Below are 20,744 nucleotides of genomic sequence, written 5' to 3' on the forward strand. Positions count from 1 at the left end.
TAAATACATTCTCAATGAAGAAAACAAAAATAATTTGTTTTCCACAGACTTGCCCTAAAAGAATCACTAAAGGGAGTTCTTTGAATAGAAAGGAGATGATACCAGAAGGAAACTTGGAATATCAGAAATAAAGGAAGAGCAACCGAAAAAGTAGATATCTGGGTAAATATAATAGACTATTCCCCTCTTGAATTTTTCAGAATGTTTGAAGATGGAAAGCGAAAAATATAACATTATAAATTCTCAATATAGTTATTATACATAGTAGAAAATAAAGAAGGTGGGAAGGGCTAAAGACCTATATGGTAGTAAGATACCTACATTCCACTTGAAGTGGTAAATATTGATTAAGTCCACTGTGAAAAGCCAAAGGTGTATATTGTAATTCCTAGAGTAATCAGTACAAAACTATACATATACAATGAAAATGTAATAAGTAAATTAAAATAGGCTACTAAAGAAGAATGCTAAATAATAAAAGAATACTACCAAAAAACAGGAATACTAAAAGAAGAAAGGAAGAGCAAAGGAATGAAAAGCTGGGGAAATGAATAGAAAGATAATAAAATGGTAGACCTAAAATCAAAACATATTGATAATTTTATTAAATGTAAATGGACTAAACATACTCATTAAAATGCAGATTGTTGTGCCTGGACCTAACCCTTCCCACCTGCAGGCTGGAACCAGCCCTGGGACACCCAGAACCATGCAGCCAGCTGTGCTGGAAACCAGCTCCACCACCAGCAGACTGGCACCGCAGAACCAGACGACCCAGAACCTGGCACAAGCCACCACACAAGGCAGAGCCTGGCAACCAACCAGCCTTGACTACCAGTGCACCCACAGTAGTGGGCCCAGTCACAACAGAAGGGCCCATGCAGCCCACATGGGGGCATCCCTATAGAATATAGCTCTGGTGACCAAAGGAGAGTGTGCTGCTGGGCCCCACATGACGTCTCCTATATAAGGCCACTTTCCAAGAGCAGGATATGGAACAAACTAACCCAATACTTAGATATAAACACAGAGAATTAGGCAAAATGAAAAAGAGGAATATGTTCCACATGAAGGAATAAGACAAAACCCTAGGAAAGGAACTAAGTGAAGTGGATATAAGCAATTTACCTAATAAAGAGTTTAAGGTAATGATCGTAAGTATGCTCAACAAATGCAGAAGAAGAATGGATGAACACAGTGAGAAGTTTAACGAAGAATTATAAAATATAAAGAAGATCCAAACAGAGCTGAAGAATACAATAACGGAAATAAAAAATACACTGGAATATCAATGGTAGATTATATGATACAGAGGAACATATTAGCAAACTGGAAGACAGAGTAGTGGAAATTACCCAAACTGAACAGAAAAAATAATCTTTTAAAATGAGGATAGTTTAATAAGAGACCTCTGGGACATCAAGCATGCTAACATTCACATTATACAGGGGTCCTGGAAAGAGAAGAAAGAGAGAGAAAGGGGCAGAGAACTTACCTGAAGATGTAAATAGCTGAAAACTTCCCTAATTTGGGAAAGGAAACAGATATCCAGGTCCAGGAATCACAAAGAGTCCCAAACAAGATGAACTTAGGGGTCCACACCAACACACATTATAATTAAAATGACAGAAATTAAAGATAGAGAGAGAACCTTAAAAGCAGAGAGAGAAAAGCAACTACATATAAGAGAACTCCCATAAGACGACTTCTCAGCAGAAACTCTGCAGGCCAGAAGGGAGTGGCAGGACATATGTCTACAACCAAGAATACTCTACCCAGTAAGGCTATAATTCAGATTTGAAGGAGAGATAAAGAGTTTTAAAGACAAGCAAAAGCCAAAAGAGTTCAGCATCAGTTTTACAAGAAATGTTAAAGGGACTTCTCTAAGCAGAAAAGACCACAACTAGACATATAAAAATTATAAAAGGAAAAGCTCACTGGTAAAAGCAAAAAAAACAGTAAAGGTAGTAGATCAACTACTTATAAAGCTAATAGGAACGTTAAAAGATAAAAGTAGTAAAATAATCTATAACTACAATAAGTAGTTAAGAGATACATAAAACAGAAAGATGTAAAATATGATGTCAAAAAACACTATATGTGAGGTAGGGGGAGGGAGTAAAACTGCAGGGTTGTTACAGTGTGTTTGAACTTGAGATCATCAACTTAAAATAACTATATATATATGCTTTTAAAACTTTACATATATGTGTATATGTATATATATACATATACACACACACATAGAGAGAGAAAGAGAGGGATAGGGAGGGAGGAAAAGGGGGAGAGTTAGTTATATATAAACCTCATGGTAACCCCAAACCAAAACTCTATAATAGATATACACAAAGAGAAAGGAATCCAAACATAACACTAAAGGCAGTCATCAAATCACAAGAGAAATGAGCAGAAGAAGGAACAAAAAGAACTACCAGAACCAATCAACAAAATGGCAATAAGTATATATCTATCAATAGCCGCTTTAAATGTAAATGGACTAAATGCTCCAATCAAAAGACGCAGAGTGGCTGAATGGATTTAAAAAAAAAAAAAAAAGACCCATCTAAATGCTGCCTACAAGAGACTCACATCAGATCTAAAGACACACACAGACTGAAAGGGAGGCGATGGAAAAAAGATATTCCATGCAAATGGAAATGAAAAGAAAGCTAGGTTAGCAATACTTATATCAGACAAGATAGACTTAAAACAAAGACTGTAACAAGAGACAAAGAAGGATATTACATAATGATAAAGAGATTAATCTAAGAAGAAGATGTTACAATTGTAAATATATACACACCCAACACTGGAGCACATAAATACATAAAGCAAATATTAATAAACATAATGGATTTTATTATAAATAATAATAGTAGGGGACTTTAACACTCCACTTACATCAATGGACAGATCATCCAGATAGAAAAATTAATAAGGAAACAATGGCCTTAGATGACACAGACCAATTGGACTTAATAGAGATATACAGAATATTCCATCCAAAAGCAGCAAAATCACATTCTTTGGATGTGCACATGGAACATTCTGCAGGATGGATCACATGCTAGGCCACAAAACAAGTCTCAATAAATTTAAGAAGACTGACATCATATTAAGCATTTTCTGACCACAATGGTATGAGACTATGGAAGTCAACTACAAGAAAAAGCTGCAAAAAAACCACCAACACATGGAGGCTAAACAATATGCTACTAATCAAAAATGGGTCACTGAAGAAATCAAAGAGGAAATTTAAAAAATACCTGGAGAGAAATGAAAATGGAAACACAATGCTCTAAAAAATCTATGGGATGCAGCAAAAGCAGTTCTAAAAGGGAAGTTTATAACAATACAAGCTACAAACAAGAAAACAAGGAAACAAGAAACATCTCAAATATACAATCTAACCTTATATCTACAGGAACTAGAAAAAGAGAAACAAACAAAACCCAAAGTTAGTAGAAGGAAGGAAATAATAAAGATCAAAATATTGTAGAAATAAATGAAAGAGAGACTAAAACAACAATAGAAAAGATCAATGAAACTAAGAGCTGGTTCTTTGAAAAGATAAACAAAATTGATAAACCTTTAGCCAGACTCATCAAGAAAAAGAGTGGGCCCAAATAAACAGAATCAGAAATGAAAGAGGAGTGCTTTGTGACCGCCTGGAGGGGTGGGATAGGGAGGGTGGGAGGGAGGGAGACGCAAGAGGGAAGAGATATGGGAACATATGCATATGTATAACTGATTCACTTTGTTATAAAGCAGAAATTAACACACCACTGTAAAACAATTACACCCCAATAAAGATGTTAAAAAAAAAGAAATGAAAGAGGAGAAGTTACAACTGATACCCCAGAAATACAATCATACAAGACTACTAAGAACAATTATACACCAACAAGTTGGACAACCAAGAAGAAATGGATAAATTCCTAGAAACATGCAATCTTCTAAGACTGAATCAGGAAGAAATAGAAAATCTCAACAGACCTATTACTAGTAATGAAATTGACTCGGTAATTAAAAAAAAACTCCCAACAAATAAAAGTCCAGGACCAGACGGCTTCACAGGTGAATTTTACCAAACATTTAAAGAAGAATTAAAACCTATCCTTTTCAAATTATTCCAAAAAATTGAAGAGGAAGGAATGCTTCTGAATTAATTCTATGAGGTCAGCATCACCCTGATACCAAAAACCAGACAAAGACACCACAAAAAAAGAAAATTACAGGCCAATATCACTGATGAAGCACTAAACTTGTAATTACCATACAACTCAACAATTGCGCTCCTGTACATTTATTCCAGAGAACTTATGTCCACACAAAAACCTGTGTACAGACATTCATAGCAGCTTCATCTGTAATAGCTAAAAACTAGAAATAGCCCAAATGTCCTTCAACAGGTCAATGATGAAACAAACTATGACACATGCATGCCATGGAATACTACTCAACAATGAAAAGATCTAACTATTGATACATGCAATTACTTGAATTATACTTTGTGAAAATAGCCAATTTCAAAGGGTTACATACTATGTGATTTTACATAGCATTTTTTTTTTTTCGCGGTACGCGGGCCTCCCACTGCTGTGGCCTCTCCCATTGCGGAGCACAGGCTCCAGACGCGCAGGCTCAGCGGCCATGGCTCACGGGCCCAGCTGCTCCGCGGTATGTGGGATCCTCCCAGACCAGGGCACGAACCCGCATCCCCTGCATCAGCAGGCAGACGCTCAACTACTGCACCACCAGGGAAGCCCTTACATAGCATTTTTAAATGACAAAATTTTATAAATGGAGAACCAATTAGTGGGGAGAGGGGTGGTGGGAGGGAGTGGGTGGATGGACATAAAAGGGGCAACACAGGGACCCTTGTGATGACAGAATTATCAGTATCTTGACTGTGCTGTTGCATACATGAACCTGCATGTGTTAATACTGTAGAGAACTAAATATACATACACACACACACAAATAAGTACAAGTAAAACTGGAGAAATCTGAACAAGATTGGTGGATTGCATCAATGTCAATATCCTGATTGTGACACTGTACTACAATTTTGTAAAATGTGACCACTGGGGGAAGTGGGTAAAGATTACATGAGATCTTTCTGTATTATTCCCTATAGCTGCACATGAATCTTTTAGTAACCACAATAAAAATGTCAATTAAAAAATAAAAAAAGAAATAAAACTAATTCAACATTATCTTTTCCAGAAAACAGAAAAGGAAGAAATGCCTCTAGACTCATTTTATGAGGCCAGCATTACCCTGGTACTAAAACCATACAAAGATAGTACAAGAAAACTACAGACCAATATCCTTCATGGAAATAGACATAACAATATTCAACAAAACATTAGCAAATGGAATCCATGGTGTATAAAAAGAATAATACACCATGACCAAATGGGGTTTATCCCAGGAAAGCCAGTTTAATCCAATATTTAAAGATCAATTAATGTAATATACCATATTAATACAATAAAGGAGAAAACATGATATCAACATATGCAAAAAAATCATTTAACAAAATTCACATCCATGCATGCATGATAAAACTTTTCATCAGGATAACAAAGACATCCTCTCTCACAACTCCTGTTCAACATCGTGTCTGAAATTCTAGCCAGTGCAATAATAAGGCAGGAAGGAAGATAAAGACACATAGATTGGAAAGGAAAAAATAAAGCTGTCCCAATTAGCAGACAACACTATTGTCTACGTAGAAAATCCCAAAGAAATCTGCAAAACACCTCCTAGAACTAATAAATGAATTTAGCTAGTTCACACCATACAAGCTTAAAACACAAAAATCAATTTCTACATACTAACAATGAAAATATAGAAACTGGAATAAAAAGATATCATTTATAATTGCTCCCAAAGTAAATTAAATAATTAGGTAAGTATTACCTAAGTTAGCTTAATCTTTGTTAGCTTTAAATACCTAAAGATAACAAAACATGTTCTGTATATTAAAAACTATAACACCTTGATAAAGGAATAAAAGAAAACCTAAATAAATATATATACTGTGCTCACAGATTAAAGATGTTAATTCTCCTCAAATTTACCTACAGATTTAATGCAATTCCAATAAAAATCCCAGATACAGATAAGTTGATTCTAAAATTTAAATGGAAAGGAAAAGGAACCATAATGTTAAAAATAATTTTGAAAAAGAGTAAAGTAGGAGGAATCATACTACCTAATTTTAAGAGGTATGAATCTACAGTAATCAAGACAGTATGCTACTGGCAAAGGAACAGACAGATCAATGGAGCAAAATAAAGTCTAGGAATAGTCTCACACAAATATGGACATTTGATTTTTGGAAGGTCTACAAAGACAATTCAATGGAGAAAGCATAGTCTTCTCAACAAATAGCACTAGAACAATTGGACATCCATATGCAATAAAATGAAACTTAACCTAAATCTCACACCTTATAGTAAAACTAAGTCAAGATGTCTTGACACTGAAAACACTGTACATAAAAGAAAAAAACCTGATAAACTGAACCTTCTCAAAATTAAAAACCTTTCCTGTATGAAAGGCACCATTAAGAGAATGAAGCTACAAGTGGGAGAAAATATTTGAAAATCGCAAAACTGACAAAGGGCTATCCAGAACATATCCAGAACAAAAACCCAACAGTAAGAAAGAAAAAAAACAATAAAAAAATGGGCAAAAGACTTTAATAGGCATTTCACCAAGAAATACATGTGGATGGCAAATAAGCACTTGATAAGATGGTCAGCATCATAGTCATTAGGGAAATGCAGAGTAAAACCACACTGTGATCCTACTACACACCTATGAGAATGGCTAAAAATAAAAATTACTGACCATATCAAGTGCTGATAAGATATGGAGCAACTGGAACTCACACACTGCTGGTGGGAATGCAAAATGGTATACCCAGTCTGGAAAACAGTTTGACCACATAAACCAGCAATCCTACTCCTGATTATGTTTATAAAAAAACCTGTACACAAATATTTATAGAAGCTCTATTCATAATTACCAAAACCTGAAATAACCAAAATGTCCTTCAGTGCATGAATGGATATACAAACTGTGGTACATCCATACAATAAAATACTACTCATCATCAAAAGAAATGAGCTATTGACACATGCAACAATTTGGATGAAGGTACTATGCTGAATCAAAGAAACCCCTAGTGGGAAGTTACATACTGTATGATTCCACTTATATGATAGTTCTGAAAAGGTAAAACTACAGTGACAGAAAACATAAATGGTTGCTAGGGCGTTACGGATTTGGGGAGATGTAATTATAAAGGGGTAGCAACAGGGAGCTTTTTCAGATGATGGAAGCATTCTGCATCCTGATTGTGGGGGTGGTTACATAAATCTATACGTGTATTGATGGGACAGTACTCCAAATACAAAGTCAATTGTGTACTGTATGTTGATTTAAAGAGAAAGAAATATTAACACCAGAGAAAATAAAAGTTATGCAGGAAAGGAAAACTTACCATAACATACTACTTGGCTGTAAATAGCATTTACAGGGTCATAGCAATAAAATATTGAATGGTGATCTAATGGAAAGTTTGATATAACTATATTAGTAAGATGATGGTGGGGGAACAGAAAGGATATTTTTGTGGTGGGGGAGAAGGGATGAAAGAGAACTAAACCCTCATCTCTAGTAGTAAGAAGGGCATACATACTTAAAACTGAAGAATCAGGAAATAACATAAGCATGCTATTTAATGAAAGAAATCAAGGTAAATTCCAAAAAAAGCAGCTAAAAGAGATGAAAATGGTTGCTCGGTGAAATAGGAAATGTAGGGCAAGGGGTTATAGGGAACTCTAAGCTGTGTGTACACAAACATTTGTTTGTTTTTTTTAAAGCTGTGAATACATAAACATTTGATTAAAATAAAGTATATCCTTCAAAAAAGTTGTCAACATTTTTCCTGATGGGTTTTCTTAATACCGTTTCTCAATACTAGTTTCCATTCACTGCATAATTCTTGAAGACTGTCCAGAGCTATGGGATAGTAAAACACATCGAAGTCAAATAATGGCGTTTCTTTTTTTGTGATCAAGGCTATATTGCTGCAACTTTGGTCTTGGTGACTGTTGAAGAATTTGTAATTCATCTGTGGGAGATGCTCTCATGGCACTGGAGCAGTAGGATTTAAAGAGCTATGTTATTCCAGTACCCTTCACTTACGAATTAATTACATTACATTAATTACCTTTAAAAAAACTATCTGCCCTTCTCCTACCTCACTTTCTTCCTTCAGATCTTGTAGCTCGGAGATGGAACACTTTGGATCGTCTTCACAGCTCTTCTCTTGGGTTTTCAAAGAACTGAATTCAGAATCCTTTAACAGCTGCTTTGAGGTGATTGACTTAAGGTGACTGAAAGCCTTTTCATCATTAATATCTCGCTAGTAGATAGGAAAGAGAAATTATTTTATTTTCTATACTATTTCTAAAATCTACTTGCCTATAAATTCTGAGGGGAATTTTTTGCTATGGTTCATGCATATGCCATATTATTTTCTAACTTTATGCATGACCCTAGGTCTTCCCATCCTACTAAACTAGTTCAGGCCGAAAAACATTTATGGAGTACAGATTGCGTAATGTGTACATGGTAGCTCTGTGGATATAAAGATGAATGCAACAGGTCTCAGCTCTAAAGGAAATCAAAATATAGCAATGAAGACACACAATCAGATAATCACAGCACAACCTTCAGTGTACAGCCAACACAGAGATATGACCAAAATATCACTGGGGAAGGAGGATGTCTGAGAATATGCAATAAAGGAGATAACACAAATTGTTAGGATGCCTAAAAGAAGAGTAGGAATTACAGGGAACTCGGTGTATAGAGGTAGGTGTACGTGTGTGTATCTGTGTGTGTAGCATATGGGAGTCTTGATATGTTAAAATATAGGCTGGGATAGGATAGAGGAGCTTTGGACCTTATCTTTTTTGCAGAAAAGATGGCCTTATTTCATTTTCAGGACTGAACTATGATTATTTAAAGACATCAAACAGTGATGATAAGATATTCTAAAAACTTTTAAGGTTGAATTCAACTCACTATTTAAGAGTCAGGAAATATAACTGTTCTAATCAAGTAATAACAACTAGCAAAAATTCAGGTTTCAGAAAGCCAAACAAGCCCAATTAATTTTAACTAATTTTATTATTATTTTTTAATAAATTTATTTATTTATTTTTGGCTGCATTGGGTCTTTGCTGCTGCGCAAGGGCTTTCTCTAGTTGTGGCGAGTGGGGGCTACCGTTCGTAGCAGTGTGTGGGCTCCTCATTGTGGTGGCTTCTCTTGTTGTGGAGCACGGGCTCCAGGCACACGGGCTTCAGTAGTTGTTGCACGTGGGCTCAGTAGTTGTGGTTCGTGGGCTCTAGAGTGCAGGCTCAGTAGTTGTGGCGCATGGGCTTAGTTGCTCTGTGGCATGTGGGATCTTCCCGGACCAGGGCTCAAACCCGTGTCCCCTGCATTGGCAGTTGGATTCCTAACCACTGTACCACCAGGGAAGTCCACTAATTTTAAACTAAAATGAAATCTAAAATGTTGACATCATTTTAAACATGCAGCAGTAAACATTCATACATATTTTTCAGAGTAGGTTAATCTCTCAGTAGTCAAATGGCCTTTTAAAAAATTTTTTTATTGAAATATAGTTGATTTACAATGTTGTGCTAGTTTCAGGTGTACAGCAAAGTAGCCTTTCCTTTTTATCTTTTCTAATAGTAAAAGTCCACTAAAAAAATAACATCATCCCTATAATTTAAAAAGTCAGATATATAAAACATACTTACACAAAATAATATTTTCATATTTTATTCAAAGAAAAAAGCTTTGCTGTGTCCAAAAAAATAAATTTTGGGCTCTCAAAGTGAACCCAATCTATATTCTTAGCCCAGTATTTGTTGCCATGAGGAATATGAGACTCAGAGGACATGTCTATTTATCTGCTTATTTGTTGAAAAATCATTTAACTTATTACTTACTAATGTGCTTCACTTTACTTATATCTAAAATAGGGATCTTAAGGCACCAATCTGGTACAGTGGTTGTGAAGATTAAATTAACTAGTACATGCAAGTACTTAGAACAGTGCCTGCCGTGCAGTATGAGTTCAATAAGTGTCAGTTATTTTTTTTTTATTATTGGTACTGTGGGATGGAATAATACATAATAATATTATTACTGTGGGTAGGAGTTGCCACAAGCTTTACAGAGAAAGTAAGAAATGAGAATACTTCAAGAAGAATCTAAGGAGTGTAGAGGGAAGAACAGCATTTGGGTCAGTGTAGGTGAGGTCACAACTGCAGCAAGGCAGCAGTGGAATTCAGTGTATGAGAGAAATCATACAGGAAAAGCATGGCTGAAGTAAAGGTTTAAACCAGCAAATGATGAGAGACAAGATAACTGTTAAGATTACTGCATAGTTTCCAAACTTTCCTAGGTTAGGAATGCCTCAGTTTCGTCATCAGTAAAATAAGGTTAATTATAGTCACTACATCACAGGGATTTTATAAGTATTAAATAATATATTTAAAGTGCCTTTTATAGTGTTTGGCATATAGTAAGTACTCATTAAGTATTAACAATAATAAAAAGAATATGATGATGTTTGCAAAAACCTCTTACCATGGTATATAATTCTCTCTCTTTTGACTGTGGATTTATCTCTCGATCTTCATTAAAATAGTGCTGCTGGGAAGGAAAACCCAGTTCTGTCAGGACAATGTCCTCTGGCCCTGCACTGGATTTAGTGTATAAAGTTAAAGGGTTGAGGTCTCTGAAACCCTAGGATTAAAAAAATACGAAGGAAATTTAGTTTCTCAGAGAAAAAGTGAAAAAGTTAGCACTTCATAATTTTCAAATGTTGTGGAAATGTATTATCTTCTAAAATTTAATAGTCAGATTTTTTTCTATAGTGATAGTTTTTGCTAGCCACAAAAATTATCAACATCAATATTAATGAAACTGTAGACACTGCTATCAATAATTACAAAATAAGAGACTGTTGCTCTTCTCTAAGTAAACTTCAGAAAATTAAATAATGGGGGGTAAGACAGAATCCTCAATCAATTATTTAAAATAAAAGTATATTCTAAAGGACAATAAGCCAAATGTAGTTTTTTGTGATCATGTGAAAATTAAGAAAGTGCTCTGCATTAAGAAGGCAGGAATCTCACAGATATCGCTAAAGAATAAATCAAATAACCTTCAGTATTAAATTCTCTTATACCTTAAACTGTTGAGATTAAATACAATACATTACAAAATACATCCAGACTGCTCCACCTTAGAAGGGACATTTTCTTGGCATACAATAGCATGGCCCTCTGTTCTCAAGACATGATGGAAATAGACGTCTTCATGTGAGGATGTATCACACAGAAAAATGTTAAGAATTCCATCTACATATTCATCCACTACCCCCACTAATGGCTTCAAACCACACAACTTCTGGAACTGCAAAATAGCTCTGGATGTCCAATGTTCCTGAAACACAAACAAGATATGAGATTCAGATGACAGATGCAAACATGAATTATAAAAAACATATACAAAAATGAATTCCTAATGAACTAGAGATTTTAGTGGGAAAATCAAAGCATGAAAATACTAAAATAACACATTTGAGGATATTTATGATTTGGGGATGAGAAAAATCAGAATAAAGGAAAAATGATGAAAATGGGATTATGGGGAAAAATTTATTTTAATGTGATGAAAAACTTTCATGTTTGGAAATGTTTGAGTTAGATTATTGGGCCAACCCTCCTGCAGAAACTAAATATTCTAGATAAAATATTTTTAAAATATGTCCCCAAAGCATCAAAGAACTGACAAAAGTGTAACAAATTATCAGGCCAAAATTAAAGGGAAAGTGGGAACTATTTTTGCCTTCAGCGTATGTGCTAATCCAGGCAAATCTTCACTTCGGTTTTGATGGTCTCACAGGTCAAAGAGGACAGAAATCAAAGCCAGTAACCACCCAGAGTAGGGAGTGGAGAGGAGGACTTTCCTTTATTAAGCTGAGTCCCTAGGGGTTCATGCTCAGGATAAGGAGGAAAAGAAATAAACCAGCTTTCACATGGATTTGCAGCTCAATTTTCACATCACCTGGGTGATATACAAATCCTCAGGTTGTTCATTTAAATTAACATGGCTCCAGACTGGTTGTACTGCTAGATACCTGGCAGAAGCGAATGTAAATCTCTCTGGAGGTAGGCAATCTCAATCTGCATTCAACCATTTTTACAAAAATTTTTAAAAGTCAATGAGCAGTACACAGACAAAGATAAAAAGCATATAAAGAGACAATGAATCACAAGGAAGAACAAAGAGAAACAACATAACTAATACAAAACCTCAAAAACTTTAGATATTTGAATTTCCAGATGAATTATAAAAGAACTAACATACTATGCTTAAAATAAAAACAAAAAAACAAAATTAATTTGAAAGCTTCTGTAGAGACCTGCAATCTATTAAAAATTGATCTAGCAGAATTAAAGAACCAAGAGAACTTTTAGAAAGTAATAATATAATAACCAAAAGTAAAAACTTAATAGGTTTATTCAATAGCAGATTAGGTAGAATTAAAGAGTGTATCAGTAAAGTGGAAGGTGATTTGGAAAAGTTACCCAGAATGCAACACAGAAGACAGAAATATGTAACATACAGAAGAGAGGTTAAAAGATATGGAAGGTAAATTGAGAAGGTTTAACATACTTTTAATTATCATTCTAGAAAAAGAGAGGCAGAAACAGAGAGAGAGGGAATATAAAGATGAATATGGGGAAATGACAATAATTGAAGAGATAATGGCTGGGAATTAGCCAGATTTAATGAAAAGTAACAATGCACAGATAAAAAGTCCAATGAACCACAAAGTAGGATAAATAAGAATAAATCCACACATAAACATATTAAAACTGAAGAACACGGTTTTCAGACTTCAGAAACATGTTAGAGTGGAAAAACTACCTTTGTCTCCCCCTTTCAATCCACATCCAATGAAACATCCACAACTCAACAAAGGTGTCTCCGCCCAACACAACAGGGCACTGGAGAATTCCACACACCTGCACACCCAAAGCTGGGTGTACTGGAACGCACAGTGGGGGCAAGGGAACCTCAGAGCCCGTGCCTGCAATCCTGGCCCTTCAACTGAGGCAGCAGAGCCCATAGCTTCAGAGAACCCAGTAGCAGCAGGGAAGGTGGTGCACACACTGTGGCCACCTGACCACTCCCGGCACCCATGACCACAGGCAAGTGGGGAGCAGCGGCAGTGGGGCCCGCGACCCTGTCCCTCCAACATCTGAGGCGCCCATGACCCCTCCTCCCATCCCCCTTCCCCCACAGAAGATCCTGTGCCTCAAGGGATCCCAGACACAAGGAAAGAGCCAACCATTCTGGTGATGACAGCGGCTCTGGCAGAAGCATGGCAGCAACGACCCTGGCGGCACAAAAAGCAACAAAGAAGGCATGGAGCCACACCTATTACAGGGTGGGTGGAGGCTGAAAAGTGCTAACTCTCAAATATGACCAGAGGCAGCTCAAGGAAGAGAAACCGAAAACTTGTGTGATGGTGCCACCTACCGGAGGGAATTTAGCTCCTAACCTGTCATTTAATACTAAATGCATTGGCTCAAGAACACTTCATCAAACAACATGAAGGGCCACAGTGACATGGTACCACAAAAAGACAATGACAATTCTCCAGAAACCAAAGTTATAGAATGTTCCAATTTAACTGATAGAGAATGCAAAATAGCTGTTGTGAAGAAATTCAATGAGCTAAAAGAAAACTCAGAAAGGCAGTTTAATGAGCTCAGGAATAAGATGAATGAACAGAAGGAATACTTTACCGAAGAGACTGAAACTTTAAAAAAGCACCAAACAGAAATTCTGGAGCTGAAGAGCTCAATAAATGAGATGAAGAATACACTCGTCTGGGACTAGAGCAGACCATATGGAAGAGAAAATTAGTGAGCTTGAAGATAGAAATCTAGAAATGAAGAGGAAAGGGAAGGGAAGATATTTAAAATGAGGAAATCTTACAAGAGCTCTCCAACTCTTTAAGGACCGGCAACATTAGGATAATGAGTATCCCAGAAGGAGAACAGAGGGAAAAGACAGCAGAGAGATTATTTAAAGAAATAATACAAACCTGGGGAAGAAACTGGATATACAAGCCCATGAAGCTAAGAGAATATCTAATTACCCCTATGCAAAAAGACCTCCTCCAAGACATAATATTAAAATTGTCAAAAGTCAATGACAAAGAATTTTAAAGGCAGCCAGGGAAAAAAGGATGGTGACCTACAAAGGAGCCCCCATTAGGCTACCAGTAGATTCTCAGCAGAAACGCTACAGGCCAGGAGGGAGTGGAATGACATTCTCAAAATACTAAAAGATAAAAACTGTCAGCCATGAATACCCTATTTCAGCAAAGTTATCATTCAGATATGAAGGAGAAACAAAAACTTTCCCAGACCAACAAAAGCTGAAGGAGTTCATCAACACTAGACCTGCCTTACAAAACATCTTGAAAGGAGCTCTTCAACCAGAAAAAAAAAAATGGCAAAAATACAAAAAACTTTGAGCAAAGTAATAAAAAGACAGAACTGGAAAACTGCAACTCTCTATCAGAACAGATTTTTAAACACTTTATTAATAAATAGTATAAAATCTAAAGGGAGAAAAAAAATAAAGCAGAAAAACAAATATAGCTCTCTTAGTTTGATAGCAACTCACAACATAAAAAGGGGTAATTTAAGAGAACAAAAACAAATTTCATAGGGGAAGAGGAAAAGGACGGCACTTGTATAGGTAAATGAATATAAGATGCTATCAGCAGAAAATGGACTATTTTAATTGAGATATCTCATACAAACTTCAGGGTAAACACAGAACATAAAAATAGAGCAGAGACACAAAAAACAGCAAAAGAGGAAGCTAAGAAAAATATCTTAGAAAACCACCAAACCAAAATGGCAGACAGAAACACAAGGAAAAAGAAACAATGGGGGAAAAAAAAAGAAACAATGGGAGATTTAAAGCAACCAGAAAACAAAAGCTAAGAAGCCAACATCCAACTATCAATAATTGCCCTAAATGTAAATACACTAAATTCACCAATCAAAAGACACAGAGTGGCTGGATGGATTACAAAGCAAGACCCAACTAAATGTTCCCTCCAGGAGACTCATCTCAGCTCTAAATACAAACATAGGCTCAAAGTGAAGGAATGGAAGATGATTGTCCGAGAAAACAGCAGCCAAAAGAAAGTAGATATAGCCATACTCATATCAGGCAAAATAAACTTCAAGTCAGAAAAGGTAACAAGAGACAAAAATGGACAGTATAATAAAGGGGAAAACACATCAAGGAGACGTAACAGCGATTAATATATTTGCACCTAATATAGGAGCACCAAAATACATAAAACAATTATTGACAGACCTAAAGAGAGAAATTGGCAGCAACATGTAATAGTAGAGGACTTTAATAACACCCCACTTACATCTATAGATAGATCATCCAGACAGAAAGTCAACAAGGAAACACTGGCCTTAAATGAAACAACAGACAAGATGAATTTGATAGATTTGTACAGAACATTCATTCCACCCAAATGCAGTAGACTATACATTCTTCTCAAGTGCACACGAAACTTTCTCAAGGATAAGCCGTATGTTGGGATGCAAAACAAGTCTCACTAAATTTAAGAAGACTGAAATCATATCAAGTATCTTCTCTGGTCACAATGGAATGAAATTAGAAATCAACTACAAGAAGAAAACTAGAAAAGTCACAAATACATGGAAACTGAGCAACATGCTACTGAACAACTATTGGGTCAATGAAGGAATCAAAGAAGAAATAAAAAATTACCTGAAGACAAATGAAAATGAAAATACAACATACCAAAATCTATGGGATGCAGCAAAAACATTACAAAGAGGGAAGTTCCTAGCAATATAGACCTACCCTTAAGAAACAAGAAAAATCTCAAACAATCTAACCTTACAGCTAAAGAAACTAAAAACAGAAAAACAAAGGGCAAAGTTAGTAGAATGAAGGAAATAATAAAGATCAGAGCAGAAATACATAAAATAGAGAGTAAAAGGACAGTAGAAAAGATCAATGAACTAAGTGCTGGTTCTTCAAAAACATGAACAAAATTTGACAAACCGTTAGCTAGACTCACTAAGAAAAAAGAGAGAAGGTCCTGATAAATAAAATCAAACAAAAGGCAGAAATAACAACAGATATCACATAAATACAAGACTGTGAAAGAATATTATGAACAGCTATATACCAACAAATTAGACAGTCTAGAAGAAATGAACAAATTCCTAGAATCATACAAACTTCCAAGACTGAATCAGGAAGAAATAGAGAATCCGAATAGACTGATCACTAGCACAGAGACTGAAACAGTAATCAAAAGCTCCCCAAAAAATGAAAGTCCAGGACCAGAAAGCTCCACAGGTAAATTCTACCAAACAGTCATAGAAGATTTAATACCTATCCTTTTCAAACTATTCTATAAAACTGAAGAGAAGGGAACATTTCCTAACTCATTTTAAGAGGCCAACATCACCCTGATACCAAAAGCAGACAAAGACAACACAAAAAAAGAAAATTCAGGCCACTATCTCTAATGAACATAGATGCAAAATCCTCAACAAAATATTAGCAAACTGAATTCAACAGTACATCAAAAAGATCATACTCCATGATTAAGTGGGATTTATTCCACACAAGAATGGTTCAATATTCACAAATCAATCAATGTGATACACCACATTAACAAAATGAAGGATAAAAGCCATATGATCATCTCACGGGATGCAGAAAAGGCATTTGACAAGATTCAAAGCCCATTTATGATAAAAACTCTCAATAAAGAGGATACAGAAGGGACATATCCTCAACATAGTAAGGGCCACATATAACAAACTCCCAGCTAACATCACACTCAAAAGAAAAAAACTGAAAGCTATTCCCCTAAGATCAGGAACAAGACCAGGATGCCCATTCTCGCCACTTTTATTCAACACAGTATTGGAAGTCCTAGCCAGAGCAATCAGGCAAGAAAAAGAAATAAAAGGCATCCAAATTGGAAAGGAGTAAAACTGTCACTATTTGCAGATGACATGATTTTATATATAGAAAACCCTGAAGACTCCATCAAAAAACTCTTAGAAATAATAAATGAGTAAAGTAACAGGATACAAAATCAATATATAAAAATTTGTTGCATTTCTATATGCTAACAATGACCTAGCAGAAAGAGAAATTAAGAAAACAACTGCAACAAAATAAAACATTTAGGAATAAATTTAACCAAAGAGGTGCAAGATCTGTATATTGAAAACTATAGGGACTTCCCTGGTGGCGCAGTGGTTAAGAATCCACCTGCCAATGCAGGGGACACAGGTTTGATCCTGGTCCAGGAAGATCCCACATGCCGCGGAGTGGCTGGGCCCATGGGCCATGGCCGCTGAGCCTGCGCGTCTGGAGCCTGTGCTCCGCAACAGGAGAGGCCACAACAGCGAGAGGCCCACGTACCACAAAAAAAAAAAAAAGAAAAAAAGAAAAAGGGCAGAGGAACAGAATAGACATTTTTCCAAAGAAGACATACGTATGGTCAACAGGTACATGAAAAGATGCTCAACATCACTAATTACTATGGAAATGCAAAACAAAACCATAATAAGATAGCACCTCACACCTGTCAGAACAGCTATTATCAAAAAGGCAAGAAATAAGTGGTGGCAAGGATGTGAAGAAAAAGGGAAACCTGTTGGTGGGAATGTAAATTGGTACCTCCACTATGGAAGACAGTATGGAGAGTCCTCAAAAAATTAAGATTAGAACTATCATATAATCCAGCTATCCCACTTCTGGGTATTTATTCAAAGAATATGAGAACACTGATCTGAAAAGATATCTCAACCCCCATGTTCTTTGGCATTATTTACAATAGCCAAGATACGGAAACAACTGAAGTGTCCATCAACAGACGAATGGTAAAGAAGATGTGGTATATATGTACATAATGGAATACTGCTCAGCTTTAAAAAAATATATAAATGTCTTGCCATTTGCAACAACATGGATGGAACTTGAGCATTTTATGCTAAGTAAAATAAGTCAGATAGAGAAAGAGAACTACCACATGATGCCACTGATGTGGAGTATTAAAAAAAACGAATAAACAAACAAACAAAAATAAAATAATGTACGAACCAAACCAAACAAAAACAAATACATATATATGGAGAACAGAGTAGTGATTACCAGAGGGGAAGGGGAAGGGGGGAGGGCAAAATGGGTAAAGGGGGTCAGGCCAACTATGGTTACAGATGGAAAATAAATTTTTGGTAGTGAACACGTGGTAGGGTATCCAGAAGTAGAAATATAATGTACACATGAAACTTATATAATGTTATAAATCAACATTACCTCAATTACAAATAAATAATTTTGTTTCCTAAAGAGTAAATTTACAAGTTTCAATTTCATTAGCAGATAGTTTTAATGCCATCCTGAAATTGTTAAAAGCATAGTATCCTTTGAAAAAATATCCTAGGGCTTCTCTGGTGGCACAGTGGTTAAGAATGTGCCTGTCAATGCAGGGGACACGGGTTCAAGCCCTGGTCCTTTAAGATCCCACATGCCGCGGAGCAACTAAGCCTGTGTGCCACAACTACTGATCCTGCGCTTGAGAGCCCGTGAGCCACAACTACTGAGGTTGCGTGCCACAGCTACTGAAGCCCGCGCGCCTAGAGCCTGTGCCCTGTAACAAGAGAAGCCACCGCAATGAGAAGCCTGTGCACCGCAACAAAGAGTAGCCCCCGCTCGCCACAGCTAGAGAAAGCCCGTGCACAGCAACAAAGACCCAAAGCAGCCAAAAATAAATAAATAAATATATAAATTTTAAAAAAAGAAAGAAAGAAGAAATATCCTGGATTATTGAGGTCTTTCTTCTATACAGATAGCAAATATCTATAAAATAAAAATCTATCCTGCTTTTTAAAAAAGCTGAAGAACACAAGTAACAAATACAAAATTTTAAAAACAGCTACAGACAAAAAGGATATTGCCTTCAAAGGAACATCCATTAGATGGACAGCTGGCTTAAATATGATAAGGGAAACCAGAAGCCAGTGTAATGATACCTTCCATGTGCTGAAGATAGTAACTACCAACCTAGAATTCTATACCTACTGAACATATCTTTCAAGAATAAGCACAAAATGATATTTTCAGGTGAACATAACTGAGTTTGCCATCAATAAACCCTTACAAAATGAAATCCTAAAAGATACAGTTCAAATAGAAAGAAAATGTTCCCAGAGGGTTTGAGCAGCAAGACTGAAAAGCTAAGAGACTGAGAAATACGTGACTAAATCTAAATGGATTTATTATTATTATATGCAGTTATTTTCTTGAGGGGTTAAAAACAATAACGTTAATTACAAAACAAAAATAGATCAGAAGAGGATGTTAAAGAAATTCGTGTTCTAATGTCCTTGTATTGCTACACACATATGCTGTACTTCCTAGAGTAATCACTGAAATAACATCGTGGAATGATTAAAAAACCTCTTCAAAATAAGGCGTACAAGGTGAGAAAAATAATAGGTAAGCCAGTGACTTTTCACTAGGGCCACTGAGTTCTCTCCAGTGCTTGCAAAGTTTAGTTGTCAGCTAAGGATTTGGGCAGATTTTATATCCGTACAATGATTTTGGAACGCACCCATTCTATGGCTCCCTCCCTTTAAGTATTACACCCTAACTTCTAGCTGTTTTGTTATTCCCAAACAATGTCCTCTAATCCTGCAAGCCAGCAAGGCTGTAGACTGGGGAGTGACCTCAGGAAAGAAGCTGAAAAATTCCTGACTCACCTACTGTGGTTTGACTTCCAAGGGTAGACTTCTACTTTTCTGCCTGCTTTAGATTTTGTATATGAGAGTATTAGCTCACCAAACCAGAAAAAAGATATAGAAATAAAGACATGAATGAGATACATTCAGTTAAAAAAATTTATTGAGCACCTACCATGCACCAAACATTGATCTAGGCACTGGAGATACAGTGGTAAATATGACAGACAATATCCCTGATCTCAGGAATTACAATGTTGTATGTGAACAAACAATTAAAATAATACCAGATAGTGTTATAAAGATAAAACAAGGGACTTCCCTGGTGGTCTAGTGGTTAAGAATCTGTCTTGCAATGCAGGGGATGCCAGTTCGATCCCTGGTTGGGTAACTAAGATCCCACATGCCATGGGGCAGAAAGCCTGTGCACCACAACTACTGAGTCCATGTGCTCTGGAGTCCGTGAGCCAAAACTAGAGAGCCCATGTGCCACAACTACTGAGACCGCACACTCTGGAGCCCATGCACCACAACTAGAGAGCCCGCGTACTGCAACTAATGAGCCTGCACACTCTGGAGCCCACACGCCACAACTAGAGAGAAGCCCACACACTGCAACAAAGAGCCCGTGTGCCTCAACTAAAGATTGCGCATGCCACAACTAAGACCCGATGCAGCCAAGAAAGAAAGAAAGAAGGGAGGAAAGAAAGAAAGAAAGAAAGAAAGAAAGAAAGAAAGAAAGAAAGAAAGAAAGAAAGAAAGAAAGAAAGAAAGAAAGAAAGAAAGAA

General features: G+C 36.2%; 1 protein-coding gene across 3 annotated transcripts in view; it reads right to left on the reverse strand.

Annotated features, from left to right (window-relative positions):
- TDRD5 (tudor domain containing 5) overlaps nucleotides 1-20,744 on the reverse strand; it is an 85,242-nt gene that overhangs the window by 13,069 nt on the left and 51,429 nt on the right. For 2 of the 3 annotated variants that reach the window (XM_029229340.1, XM_029229342.1), the window contains exons 11-12: nucleotides 11,348-11,548; nucleotides 10,688-10,846 (exon numbers count right to left, since the gene is read on the reverse strand). In XM_029229340.1, the coding sequence (XP_029085173.1) occupies nucleotides 10,688-10,846; nucleotides 11,348-11,548 (360 nt within the window). Of the gene's footprint in view, nucleotides 1-8,281; nucleotides 8,447-10,687; nucleotides 10,847-11,347; nucleotides 11,549-20,744 lie in introns of all 3 variants that reach the window. The other variant, XM_029229339.1, reaches the window with a different exon arrangement.

Source organism: Monodon monoceros, unplaced genomic scaffold (genome assembly GCF_005190385.1).
Source record: "Monodon monoceros isolate NGI ecotype Baffin Bay Population unplaced genomic scaffold, NGI_Narwhal_1 Super_Scaffold_18, whole genome shotgun sequence".
Lineage (NCBI taxonomy): Eukaryota > Metazoa > Chordata > Mammalia > Artiodactyla > Monodontidae > Monodon > Monodon monoceros.